Consider the following 11,898-nt stretch of genomic DNA (forward strand, 5'->3'; position numbering starts at 1 on the left):
AGCCAGAGCCTGTTAACGGCGCAGTGTGCCAGCTAATTAAGCTAGAGGTCACCGTGTCACAGCATCAACAGCAACAGCAGCGGCAGCAATGGGCACATCATCATCATCATGCTGCTAGTGCCACCGGTGATCGGGTTTCGCGAACGGACCTCAACATTTATCAACATGTGGTGACCGTGTCGTGAAACTTTTGATTGATATATTTATTACGGAACCACCGGAACGTGCAGACCAGGCGCACAGTCCGAGATACCCGAGTTGTGTCGCGGGACATTTTCACCGTCAGCACCACCAGCGCAGTGCTTGAAGGACACGGGATCGATCGATCCTGGTACCGCGAAATGTACCGCAAATCTGACATTTTTTCTCCACAAACGATGCTCGTTTGTTCGATGAGCTTTTATGCGCCACCAATTAGGCCGCCGCCGGTGGTGGTGCTGCTGCTTGTTTGTCGTTCGGTATACACCGGACCAGCGCCTTGATTAGGACTGATGCTCCTGGACGGACCGACGGATGGACGGATGGACGAGAGCGCGAACATGACCTAGACACGTTTTTCGTGTGTTTTTTTTTTCGGTGATTTTTGTTGTTTTGGCTCTGAGGTCCATCCGCATCATCGTCGATCCGTCCGTCCTACCTTTTGCTTTGACTTCGACGCTCATTGGGCACAAGGTTACGAGATGGATGGAGAGAGAGAAAAAAAAACAGATCGACAGCTTACGAAGACTTTTTTCTTTGTGTGAAGCTCACACTCCCTCCCATCGTATGTCTCTCTTGCTCTGTCGGTCTATCGGAGGAGTAGTATCTCCGTCGTTGTAATGATCGCCAGTGACGATGACAAGCATTGGCAGCAGGTGTGCCACGATCATCGAAAGTGATGTTACGACATCGCTGTTTGTTGGCACTTCTTTCGGGGTGCATCCCACAGTGGCACACAGTACTGTGTCTTTACTTGATGTGAGTCTGTGTCAGAACTGACCATAATCAAACATTATGCTGCCCGCGCTCGAAGGGTGTCGGCTACAACGCCATAAACCAACACAATCACCACACGAGGTCGACATGAATGCGATCGATTGCAATGCAACGCAGCAACAACACAGCTTTCTTCCATCATAACCTCGATCATAAATAGGCGATCGAGGTGGACAATAAACTTGTTCAGACAACGGCACCACCACCAGGGGTGATGCATTTAATTGTGCGCGAGAAGCAATCGGTGTCCTTTGGCGTGCACCAACAGGATCCACAAGTTGGATTACACAATAGCTGCCCGTTCGAGCCAATCAGAATGCTGTGTCCAAATACTGCGTCAACTCGCGATCGCTTAGTGCTCGACGCTTTGAAGTTCAAGGCGTCACCACCACCGTAGAGCCTCCACCAAGGATTGTGTCCCCGGGATCTGGGGGAATATCAATAAAATTGCTTCTCGACACTCTCTCTGCATTTCGTCAGACGTTTTTTTTTTGCTCCGGCTCCGATGAGGTCTCCAATCCCGTACAACATTTATTGATATATTGCTCCCGCGTGAGGCGAGGTTGATTGTTCGCATCGAGGTTCGCGTAACCTTCAATGTCGCACAACAGCACCACCACGTGGTTTACAGGAATGTCTTATTGCTATTCCTGTCCCTCCCCTCGGCCCTGGCGATGGGTGGTAATTGAAACGTAAACCACCCCAACCAAAGCACTGGCCCACGGCTCGATTCGTGACCGCACGCTGTGTCCGCAGTGCGTTCTGATTTTGATTATGCCGCAAAGTTGGTGTGTCCCTGTGTGTGTGCGAGTCGGGTGTGCTTAATTGATCTCTGGCACGGCATTGACATGCCGCCACGGTGACAATCCGTGTGAGAGTGGTGCCTGTTTCGGTTCCCAAGCATCGAGCGCGACACTCCTGTCGTCGTCGTCGTCGTCGTCGAAATGGTGAACGGTGAAAATGGCGAAAGGCTCTGCCGCGCTGCTCCGTTGCATGCGAGATGCTTCCCGAGATGCAAGCGGTTCGGTTCGGTCATAAATTAATTACCTGCCAGGGACCATAGACCACGCCATGCTCTTCGGATGGTTTCTGGTGTCGCCCCCCGGGGGGGGTTTTTAATCGTCCACGTGGCTCTCAGACACGGCATGAACCCTCCAGGATCTGAACCAGAACAAGGAAGGACGGACAAATGGGGGTTCAAATGGCATCACGGGTTGACGAATCGTTTGGCCACCCTTTCATGTCAGATGCAACCGGACGGCCGGAGTTATGTCACACCAGATCTGTGTTGCCGCGATGGTGAGCACACCACGAGCAGCACGATTTATCATGCACGAACACCGGAGGATCGCATGATCGATTCAATTCAACTTTTAAAGAGAGCTAAGGTTCCAAACAATTTTTGAAGATTTTTTGTGAAAAAATATTCCGTTTTAATTTTCCATCTGGATGTTACATTAAGGGGAGACTTCGGTATTTTCGGGCCAAAAAAAGGCCCTTTTTGGCGATTTTTTTGTGACGTAACCATTCAACTTTATTTATGCAAATAAATGGCATATTAATCAACAACTTTTGAAGAATATTTGATATACTTTTGAGCAAAATTCAGGTACTAACTTTTTCATGGCATCAAATTTTGGTAGGCGTGTCGACGAAAAATTACTTTTTACGGTGTCCATCGTAGCGACATGACGGATCATCTGAAACATACAAATCGATATTCGTTAGAAAGTTAAAAATTTATCTTGGTAACCCCGGAGAGTTTTTGTTGATATTCCAATTTTTCGATTTTTGGCAGATTTTTGAAGTTGAAAAAGAGATGCTTTTTGCGATTCTGCCAAAAAAAAAGAGCTTTACAGAATTGTTTTAAAAAAAGTATAAACAATTTTAATGATCTCTCGACGGGATTACATGGCAAAAAGTGTGCGATTATGTGTTAAAAATTTCAAATCGATCGGCCCAGTATTTTTTACGGTACGATGGGCACCGACTTTAAAAACGTTGGTTTAGGGAAACGTTCTTCAAAGTAGCGGGCTGCATGGAGCCTTGTATGAAACGCGGATTTTCAAAAATCTGTATCTTTGTCAGTTTTTCTTCGATTGATCCAACATTTTTACAGAATACTCTTGAAAAGATTAGCTTTCAGGAAAAATGTTAAAAATATGTGTCACAAATAAAAATTAAATACCGAAGTCCCCCCTTAAACTACAACATTCCTATAATATGTGATTGTATTTTGTGAAGGATTGGTTAAAAACTACTTCCATGACATCAAATTTAAAAAAGCTTGTGTGCAAAAATGTTATTTTTTCTTCGTAGCCGCGTGGACTGGCTCATTTGAGATACGCAAATGGTTATTCTTTTGTGAGATTATAAATTTGACCACGTTTACTCAATTTTTGGAAGCATTTTGATGTCGACAAAAAGTGCTTTTTATAATTTTTCTGAAGAAAACGAATGGAGAAAAATATTCAAAATAAAATATCAGCATTTTTAATAAAAACTCGACGGGACAAACTGGAAAATAGTACCCAGAAGGTGCAATTTCTTCAATTTCAAATTTTTAATCGATCAGTTCAGCAGTTTTTTAATGAAACCGCGGGTCATAGTGAAATGAGCCACGTATGAGGAACAAATTTTCAACAATCAATTTCTTAATAAATTTCAATTCAATAATTCCAAAAAAAAATTACACAATACTCCTGAAAGGATCAGCATTCATGAAAAAAATGTAAAAAGTAACTATCTCGAAAAAACAATCCTCAGCTCCCCTTACGCTACCTTCACTTACGTTTCATTGCACTGTCCGCACCCGGGGCCACACCAAACCATCGAATCGGATTAGCACCGATCGAAGCCCTGCGCACCAACTAGCCAAAAATTGATTCTCAACATTGAGCCAAAGATTGGCCGCTGTGTGATGGGCTTTCAGCATAACACCGCGGTGGCCGAGCAAGCATTGATTACCGGTTCTCCATATCCTTCATCGGTGTTACGGTGCTGGAGTGATCGAGCTCACCGTGTTCACCGTCCCCCCAAATAACTTGTTCATCATTTTTGGGAGGGCTCCAATTAAGGGGTAGCTGTGGCCGGCACAGGCCCACTTGGGGTTTCACTTTCCGATTCATCTCATCGGAGCGTCAATCGGCGCGGGAAGAACCGACAGTGCTCTATGTGTGCCGCTAATGGAGAAGGACCCTAATTTAAGGTGACCACCGCGCACACCGTGGCCTCGGGGAGACAGAGACCATCAATCGTGAAGCGCAACGCAACGCAACGAACGGTTAGTTGGTTAGGTCGATCAGGTCAGTTAGGGTTGAGGTGCCTTTTCTCGTTAGCACACAAGCCAGGAGGCTACCCCCATTGGGACCCCAGTCCACTGGTCCGTTACTGGTGGTCACCTCACATCATTGGCGGCAGTTAGTACACGGAGTTGAGGGCCACCAACGAGCGAACGAGCGACAGGCAAACGAAGCGAACGAGCAAATTAGAGGCCGCTCACCTGGCTTGTCCACTACGACTACGGGGGGGTTGTCTCACGGCGGCCAAGGGGCTGACGGATGGAAATTATGATCCATTACATCAATCAGCGCAATGGCGCTCGCACATCGCGCAGTAGCACCTTAAACCACCTCCGGAGACCACCGTCCAATGTGAAAGGTGTTGAAACCGGAACGTTCGACCGTCCGTCCGTCCGTCCGTCCGTCCGTCCGTCCGTCCGTTGGTGTTTTGCGTGATGTGTGCGAGTGGTCGCGCGGTCCCAATACAACGATCGTCGATCGTCATTTTGCCCGATGTCGTCTGCCTCGTTATTGACGTTCTGACCTCCACTCCCGTCAGCCGGCCATGTTGGTCAAGCTCCAGTCGAATACGTATAATGACCGAAGCTTATGGTGCAGCGTCTCCCTGTTGCTGCTGCTGCAGCCACGACCATTACTAATCGTCGCAAACGTGCATTCGGTTGCATTAGAATGTACTGGCCGCTCCAGCCAGGTCCCCATCATTCGTGGCGCCATTTTCACGATCACGAATACCACATCAACCGGATGCTGACGGGGACGGCTGCATGATTTATGATGCAGATGTGCAGACCACCACCACGGCACGGCGTGGCCACGGTGTTCACGCTCTGGAGTCCGTTTAGAAGATGATGCACGAACCGACGTGCAGTTTGGAAAACGATTAGTCCGACGATCGCAATCGAATTGCAACCGATTCCTCGCTCCCTTCGGTCGGTTTGGATTTTGATTTATTACAAATTCGTGTTCCGGTTCTCAAGGTCCACAGGCCAGTCAGCTCCAGCTCCAGTCCGCAACATTCAGACAACAAAACGGCTTCATTTCACTCCGATCGGTCCGATTCGATGGTTGTTGATTTGAACGCAGGCGGCCAATCCACTTCTCTGTGGCCGATGAGTTGAATAAGGCAAATAGTCGGGGAATAGAGGAGTTGCAGTGCGTTGCATAACGCTCGTCGCAAGCATAAAGCGCGTACTCCAACCTCCCGGTCCCGGCCCGGCGGTACTCCATTCAATCGTCTGATGATCGATGATCACGGATGATTGCAACACGGATCCATCGATCCGTTCTTCTGGCAGGATGGGCTGACTGACTGACCGCTGGTCTGTATAATTTAATAGCAGCTGAAACACTCGCCATCTTGACATGTTTCGAGTTCCGTGTCTGTGCGCGATCCGTGGTTGTGCAGCTGTCAAAGGACCAGTAGGCTTTATCGTCCAGCACACGCGCCTCAATCCAATGACGATGATTCATCGTACCACATACGATCAATTATAATGAAGACGATCCTCCCCAATGAAAAGGGGGCGGGAGCTTTCCTCCTCGTTGCCCTATTTGAGTGCCTCTCGTCCTTACCATTCTTGGATGCGCTTTCTTTGCGCCATTCCAGGGCCAATCCCTTCACCAGCACCGCCAGCGGGAGTCCCTTTTTTGGGGCGACATGCCCAAACCGGTAACCGGTAGCCACCGGTAGCCATCGACTGCCGACTGTTCCGGTTCTATCACAGTCGCACCACGTATGGCGACAGCTCTGTTTGTTTGGTTTTTGCTTCTCGAAGATGCTTTTGATTTCCGAAGTAGGTGAACCGGCTGGGAACACCCTTTCCGGGATGAAGATGGAAATCTATAATTGGACTTCCAGCCAACCAGCCAGCCAGCCGAGCCGGTGATGGCTTTAATGGTTTCTCGATTTGGACTCTCTTTGCGCCGCACTGGTTGCCACTGATGTTTTTTTTCCTACCTGCTACCCGGCGTGCTGGCCTGGCCTGGTGAAGAAAGTGGACAACGGAAGCCCCGGCTGTCGATCTCCCTCGAACGACGGCTTCTGCTTCTGTCATTATCGGCAGCCAATTTGGTGTGCCCGAAATGAGCTCTGCTGCAAGTTCCAATGCAACACAGACACACAAAACAGGGAGTACGATGTGGTGGTGCAACAGAAGGACGGATTGGTGACGAAAGTGGCCCAACAATCATCGGACTCTGTCCGGGCGTTTTGTGTCGCAGCCTCGAGCGCCCATCGCACGTCGCCGCATCCGTCCAGCTGGCTTTTAATCGTTTCCAGACCAAACGGGGCCAACTCACTTGGCCTCTGGTTAACACGGCTACGGCCTTCCATCCCATACTACTCCGTCTGTTTATCTTGTGACGAACGTTTTTGCGACCAAAATTAACCGCTCCCCAAACTGGCGCCATGCAAAGCCAGCGAGAGGGAAGAGAGAGAGGCGTGGTGGAGCAGATAATTCCTGGCTATGTCGCATGGACACCACACCGGTGACCGAGCGAACGGCCAGTTGGCCGCGGCTGTGTTAAATTGTAAATTGTCGTCAATTTTCCATTTCCATTTCGCGGACTTGCGTTCGGACTCGCTACGTGGCTCTTTTGGTTGGTGGTGGTGCTGATGATGATGATGATGATGATGATGACGCTCTCAAAAGGACAGCGATCGTTTGTTGGCTTAACTATAGGTCGGTCTAGGCGCTCGTTGCTGGCCATCCAACAGAAACACACTGTTGTGGTTATCATCCTGCTAATGCAACGGAACGAAATCGCTCGATCGCTTCCAAACCGAACGATGCCTTGGATCCTTGGCTGTGAGTGACTGCTGAGTGTTGCTTCATATGCACCCTCCGGACACCGGTCAGTTCGATTCCCCCGGAGTGTCGATGAGTCACGACCTGGCATGGCAAGGGGGGTTGATCCATCGATCGTCTGTGGTTGTCGAAGAGCGCAGAACCCAGCACCAGACAGGCCGCAGGCAACCTGACGTCTATAATCGGTTTACATTGGATTTGGTTGCTAGAGGAGCTCTTGCGACACCCTCTCAGCCGTAAAGGTTCTGCTGAAGAAGTGCTGGTACCTTAGCCTGTTGGTTGCTTTAGTGTGGTCCACCAATTGACACTTCATTTGATGCAAGTTGGTCAACGATCGTGACGCTTTGAACCATCTGATTTGTTTAATTCGTATTTTAAAATAATATTTACCGATCATGGTGATCGTAGGATCGTTAAAGAGATCTTCAAGAGATACCCTAACGTCCTATTGGAGCACATGTGACTCGATCGACAACAATTACAGGGTGTACGATAAAAAAAATGAGAATGTTTTCATTGCTCTGTTTTGAATTTGTTTTCAACACCAGTATGGCATTATGAGGAATTGGTGTTTTCGTGAGATTCATATCTATCAAATATTGTATACAAAATAGTCGTGCAAAAGTTGTTTGTTGGAAAAAATGAAAAAAAAAAAAAAAAAAATGTTGTTTGGTGGGAAAAAAGGCGACAGGTGTCGAGTTTGCTTCACGCGCAAGAAAAATCTCATAGAAATAACAGCGGTTCTCGGACGCAATCTTGACATTGTTTACCGGATTGAACATTCTATTCATGAAGGACCAAGGCCTAGGAAACGATCGGAGAGCACTGAAAAAGTGATAAGATCGGTGAGAGCAAAAGTTAAGCGAAATCCAGTGCGATCCATACGAAAGCTTGCAAAAGAGACGAATATCTCAAGATGCTCCATGCATCGGTTGGCCAAATATGACCTAAAAGCATCCTCTAGAGCTAGGGTGAAGTGCAATTTAATAGTTGAATGGATAAAACATCTCTGATATGAGCGATCGATGCATTTCTTGACAGTTTTGAAGACGAAGAAACCGAAACGAATTCCCGCACGAATGGGCTCATATCGCTCCTAAAATCTAAGGATGTTTCAGAGAACATAAAATTCAAGTCCGCTTTCGAGATCCCCGCTGGAATAATGATGTTTGGAGCAGTTGTCTCTAACGGTTTGAAAATGCCTTCAGTTTTGGTAAAATCCCATATTAAAATGAATATTGATGTGTATATCATTTTTTTTTAAGAAACACGTTTTATTATCGATTAAAGCAAACTTCGACACTATAAAAAATGTTGAGTTTCAGCAAGATGGAGGCCCCTGCCATACGTCTAAACGGACTCAAACATGGTTGAAGAAGAATATGAATTTTTGGCCGAATGATTTATCCTCAAAGAGGTCCTAGATTAAATCGGTTGGGCTAATCAATATGGGAGTTTGTTCGGCCTGAGACCTGTAAATCGTCACACCATACACGGTTGGCTTGCTGAAATCGTTTCTCACTAAACCCTGGTCTTCTAAGTTGGACTACTATGTCACCAAGGGTTTTCTCGAGTTCATAACCGCATGGAGAAATTAATTAAGGAAGCAGGCTGACAAATCCACTAATTTTGTTTGTTTTTGATATACAATGAAATATAGATCCAATTTAGATATGTTAAAACAGTACAAAACCAACAAAAAACTTAACTTTGATAAAGGATTTTCTCTTTTTTTATGGTACACCTATACGTCGAAGTAATGAAAAAAGCAAACAAATTCCTCATTATCAGACTGATCATCGAAAGATGCTACATCTTGGATTTAATATGATGATCCAACCGCGTCAAGTTACTCTCTTTAATAATCGTTCAAGCACTGATATCAATTGAATCCTTGAAACCTCCTCGATACAGCTTCTATAAGCAATCATTTGTAAAGGTCCATGACCATGATAGCAACTTTCACAGTAAAGAAACTTCCTTTGTCTGTCATTTGGCGATTTGCAAAACTTTATTTACGATAGCAGCTGTGATATGCAACTCTCAAACACATACGATCGAGCAGGAAATCGATTGTAAAGAAAATTTCTTCACTTTTTGACAATTTTTAACGTAAACTTCCTTTCCCACCCACACACCTTAACGATCGTTTGTAAACGGCACCGCTTACTATGCACGCACCGTGGTTGCAACTGCGATCATCGACCTCTCTCACTTTAACCCGCGACGCTGCTAGAAACGCTGCTGCAAAGCTCATCTTTATTGCCCAACATAATCAACCAACCAGCAACACAAATCGGCGCACAAAGAGGCTGAACACGATCGCGCAAAAGCCAAGCCTACTGCCAGCCACCATTAATCTGCGATCTCCTTCTACTTTCCCACTTGACTCCTGCAGAATCCCTCCGACGTGCTATCGACGGACCGGTACAAGCTGAAGGATCGTCCACCGAAATGTCCCTCGGGAAAGGTGGAACCGCATTACGCGAGCATCACCACCACGACGACGACGACGACGATCGGGAACGGCAACGTTGGTGGTGTTGGCATCACGAAAGGCGGTGGCCCCCGTTCGGTGGCCCTTAACGGTAGCAGCGAAATCACATCGAGCAGTTGCGCGACCCCACCGCAGAACCGTCGCCGGCTGTTCAGCCCCAAGAATCTCCGCAGCCCGTTCGGCCATCGGCGTACGGCCGCCAACGGTCACACCGACAACTCCACACTCTCAGGTAAGCGCCCGCACTTGATGAACGATCATCCACCGATGATCATGATGATCATCATCCACCTCGCCACCCTCTGCGCCAAGTTCGTGATCGAGCGAAGCTCTCTCTCCCTCTCTCTCGGCGTCCGCTTGATTCCTTGAGACAATGAACCAAGGGGAAAGGATCCTCTTGCAACTACATGCAACTACGCAACGTCTTCTTTAATTATGGAGGACCGTCGACCTCCGCTACCTCCCGCGTAATTACATATTCCCCTTTCATGTGCTCTTATGTGCGTCGCGATCAAACGCGATCCTTGCCGGAGCGCCGGAACAACGTGCTCATAAATTAAACTAAACATTCCAAATCCATCACTTTTCTGGGAATTATCATCGGGAATCATCATCATCGCGTACTACCTCCGACGACGACAACGACGACAAAACGATGACAGGTTTAGCTTCGCTGCTCAATCCGGCCACCTTCCATCGGGCGACGACGGCGGCCGCCAGCAAACTCAGCCGCTCGATGGCGGCTGCAGCATCGGTCGGTTCGTACCACCACCAGCAGCAACAACAACAACCATCATCGTCCGGCATCAGCAAGCGCCAGCGGAACGGGCCTAATGATGGCCATAAATTTCATCGGCTCAGTCTCGGGTCGTCCGCGTCCGCGGTTTTTGGCAAAATCAAATCCCTCTGGACGGCCCAGGCGAGCACGGCCGGCGCGGGATTGAATCAATTAGCAGGCACGCACCCATCCTCCTCCTTTCCTCGTGCCGTTCCGTTTCGTTTGAGTTTGAGTTTGAGTTTGAGTTTTTTTTTTAGTTCCGCGAGTCACACTGAAGACGTTCTGTCTCTGTTTCTGATTCAAATTAGCTTCTTCGTTTTTTTTTTTTGCTCTTTTGTTTTTTTCTTCTTCTGCCTGTTGATTTCTGTTGCTCCTTCGTTTATTTATGATTTCGCGATCGCCAATTTGTTCCTTTGCTGCCTGCTTGGTGTGTGTCTCTGTGTGTGTTTTATGATTTTTAGTTTCGCTAACCCCAAACCAACCAACCAACCAACTAAAAAGTCATCGATCCAGATTTATAGAACCCACAGCACAGGTTCACAAATTTGTCATCCTTAGCATAACGAGAGTGCGATCGCGCAGAATGGGAGTGTTTTGATCGGCAAGCGAGTGTGTGGCATTAAGACACGGTGCTTAGCGTAAGTCGGCTTAAGCAAATGAGCCAAGAGGCGCGCTCCACCATTCGGCGCAGATCAATCGCACCCGAACCGTACCGCCGATGATCGACCGATCAATGAACCGAAATGGGACAAAATGTGTATGCGCGTATGCAAAGTTTAGTGGGTTTTGGAAGGATTTTTATGGCCAGATACAGCCAGAAAGGTCGATGGTGTGGCTGGTTGGTGGTTAGTGGTCATTGCACCGAACGAACCGTTGGCCACCGCACGCACTCGGGGAAGGTGGATTTATGACGAACCTGCCGACGACCGGCCTGGCCTGGCCTGCCTGGTTTATCGTGCTATCATAATGGTTCTCACACAATCAGGTTCTGGTGTACGAGGGTCTGATGGTTCTTTGTGCAGCCAGCATCATCATCATCATCATCATCATCATCGGCTAGTAGGATGAATTGTTATCATCGATCAGACACTCGCTCACTCGCTTTCCTCTCCATTAGTGGCTATTAAATGCTGCAAAAATGACGCAACACACATTATCCGAGGCGTGATTTTGCGCAATTACAAACCGCAAAAAGCCGTGCTCCCTCCACAGTGTCCCTTTGCACTGGGACGATCAGAAAACATAAAATGCACTTTTTGGTGATCCTTTTTACCCTGAAGCAGCGGGGAATGTTATTATAAGGTGCCGTGATTTTAATTGTCTCTTTGGGGTAAGGTGCGATCACTTTAGCGGAGAATTCCGTTGCAAAAGGGGAAATGTCGCAAAGAAATAAAAGCAAAGTCAGGCGTTTCGCTTCAAATTGTTACTATAATTAGGGGCTATAAAGGGAATCGCGATCGCATTCTGGAACAGGAACAGGATGCATTATTGCGAATGCCATGCCGTTTAACTCAATCCTGAATGTAAGCGCAGCGTAGA

General features: G+C 47.6%; 1 protein-coding gene across 6 annotated transcripts in view; it reads left to right on the forward strand.

The window, feature by feature from the left end:
* Window positions 1–11,898, forward strand: part of LOC126581278 (protein TANC2) — a 100,193-nt gene that overhangs the window by 81,238 nt on the left and 7,057 nt on the right. For all 6 annotated transcript variants that reach the window (XM_050244819.1, XM_050244818.1, XM_050244817.1 and 3 more), the window contains one exon: window positions 9,483–9,813. In XM_050244819.1, the coding sequence (XP_050100776.1) occupies window positions 9,483–9,813 (331 nt within the window). The remainder of the gene's footprint in view (window positions 1–9,482; window positions 9,814–11,898) is intronic.

The sequence above is a fragment of the Anopheles aquasalis genome, chromosome 2 (genome assembly GCF_943734665.1).
Source record: "Anopheles aquasalis chromosome 2, idAnoAquaMG_Q_19, whole genome shotgun sequence".
Taxonomy (NCBI): Eukaryota; Metazoa; Arthropoda; class Insecta; order Diptera; family Culicidae; genus Anopheles; species Anopheles aquasalis.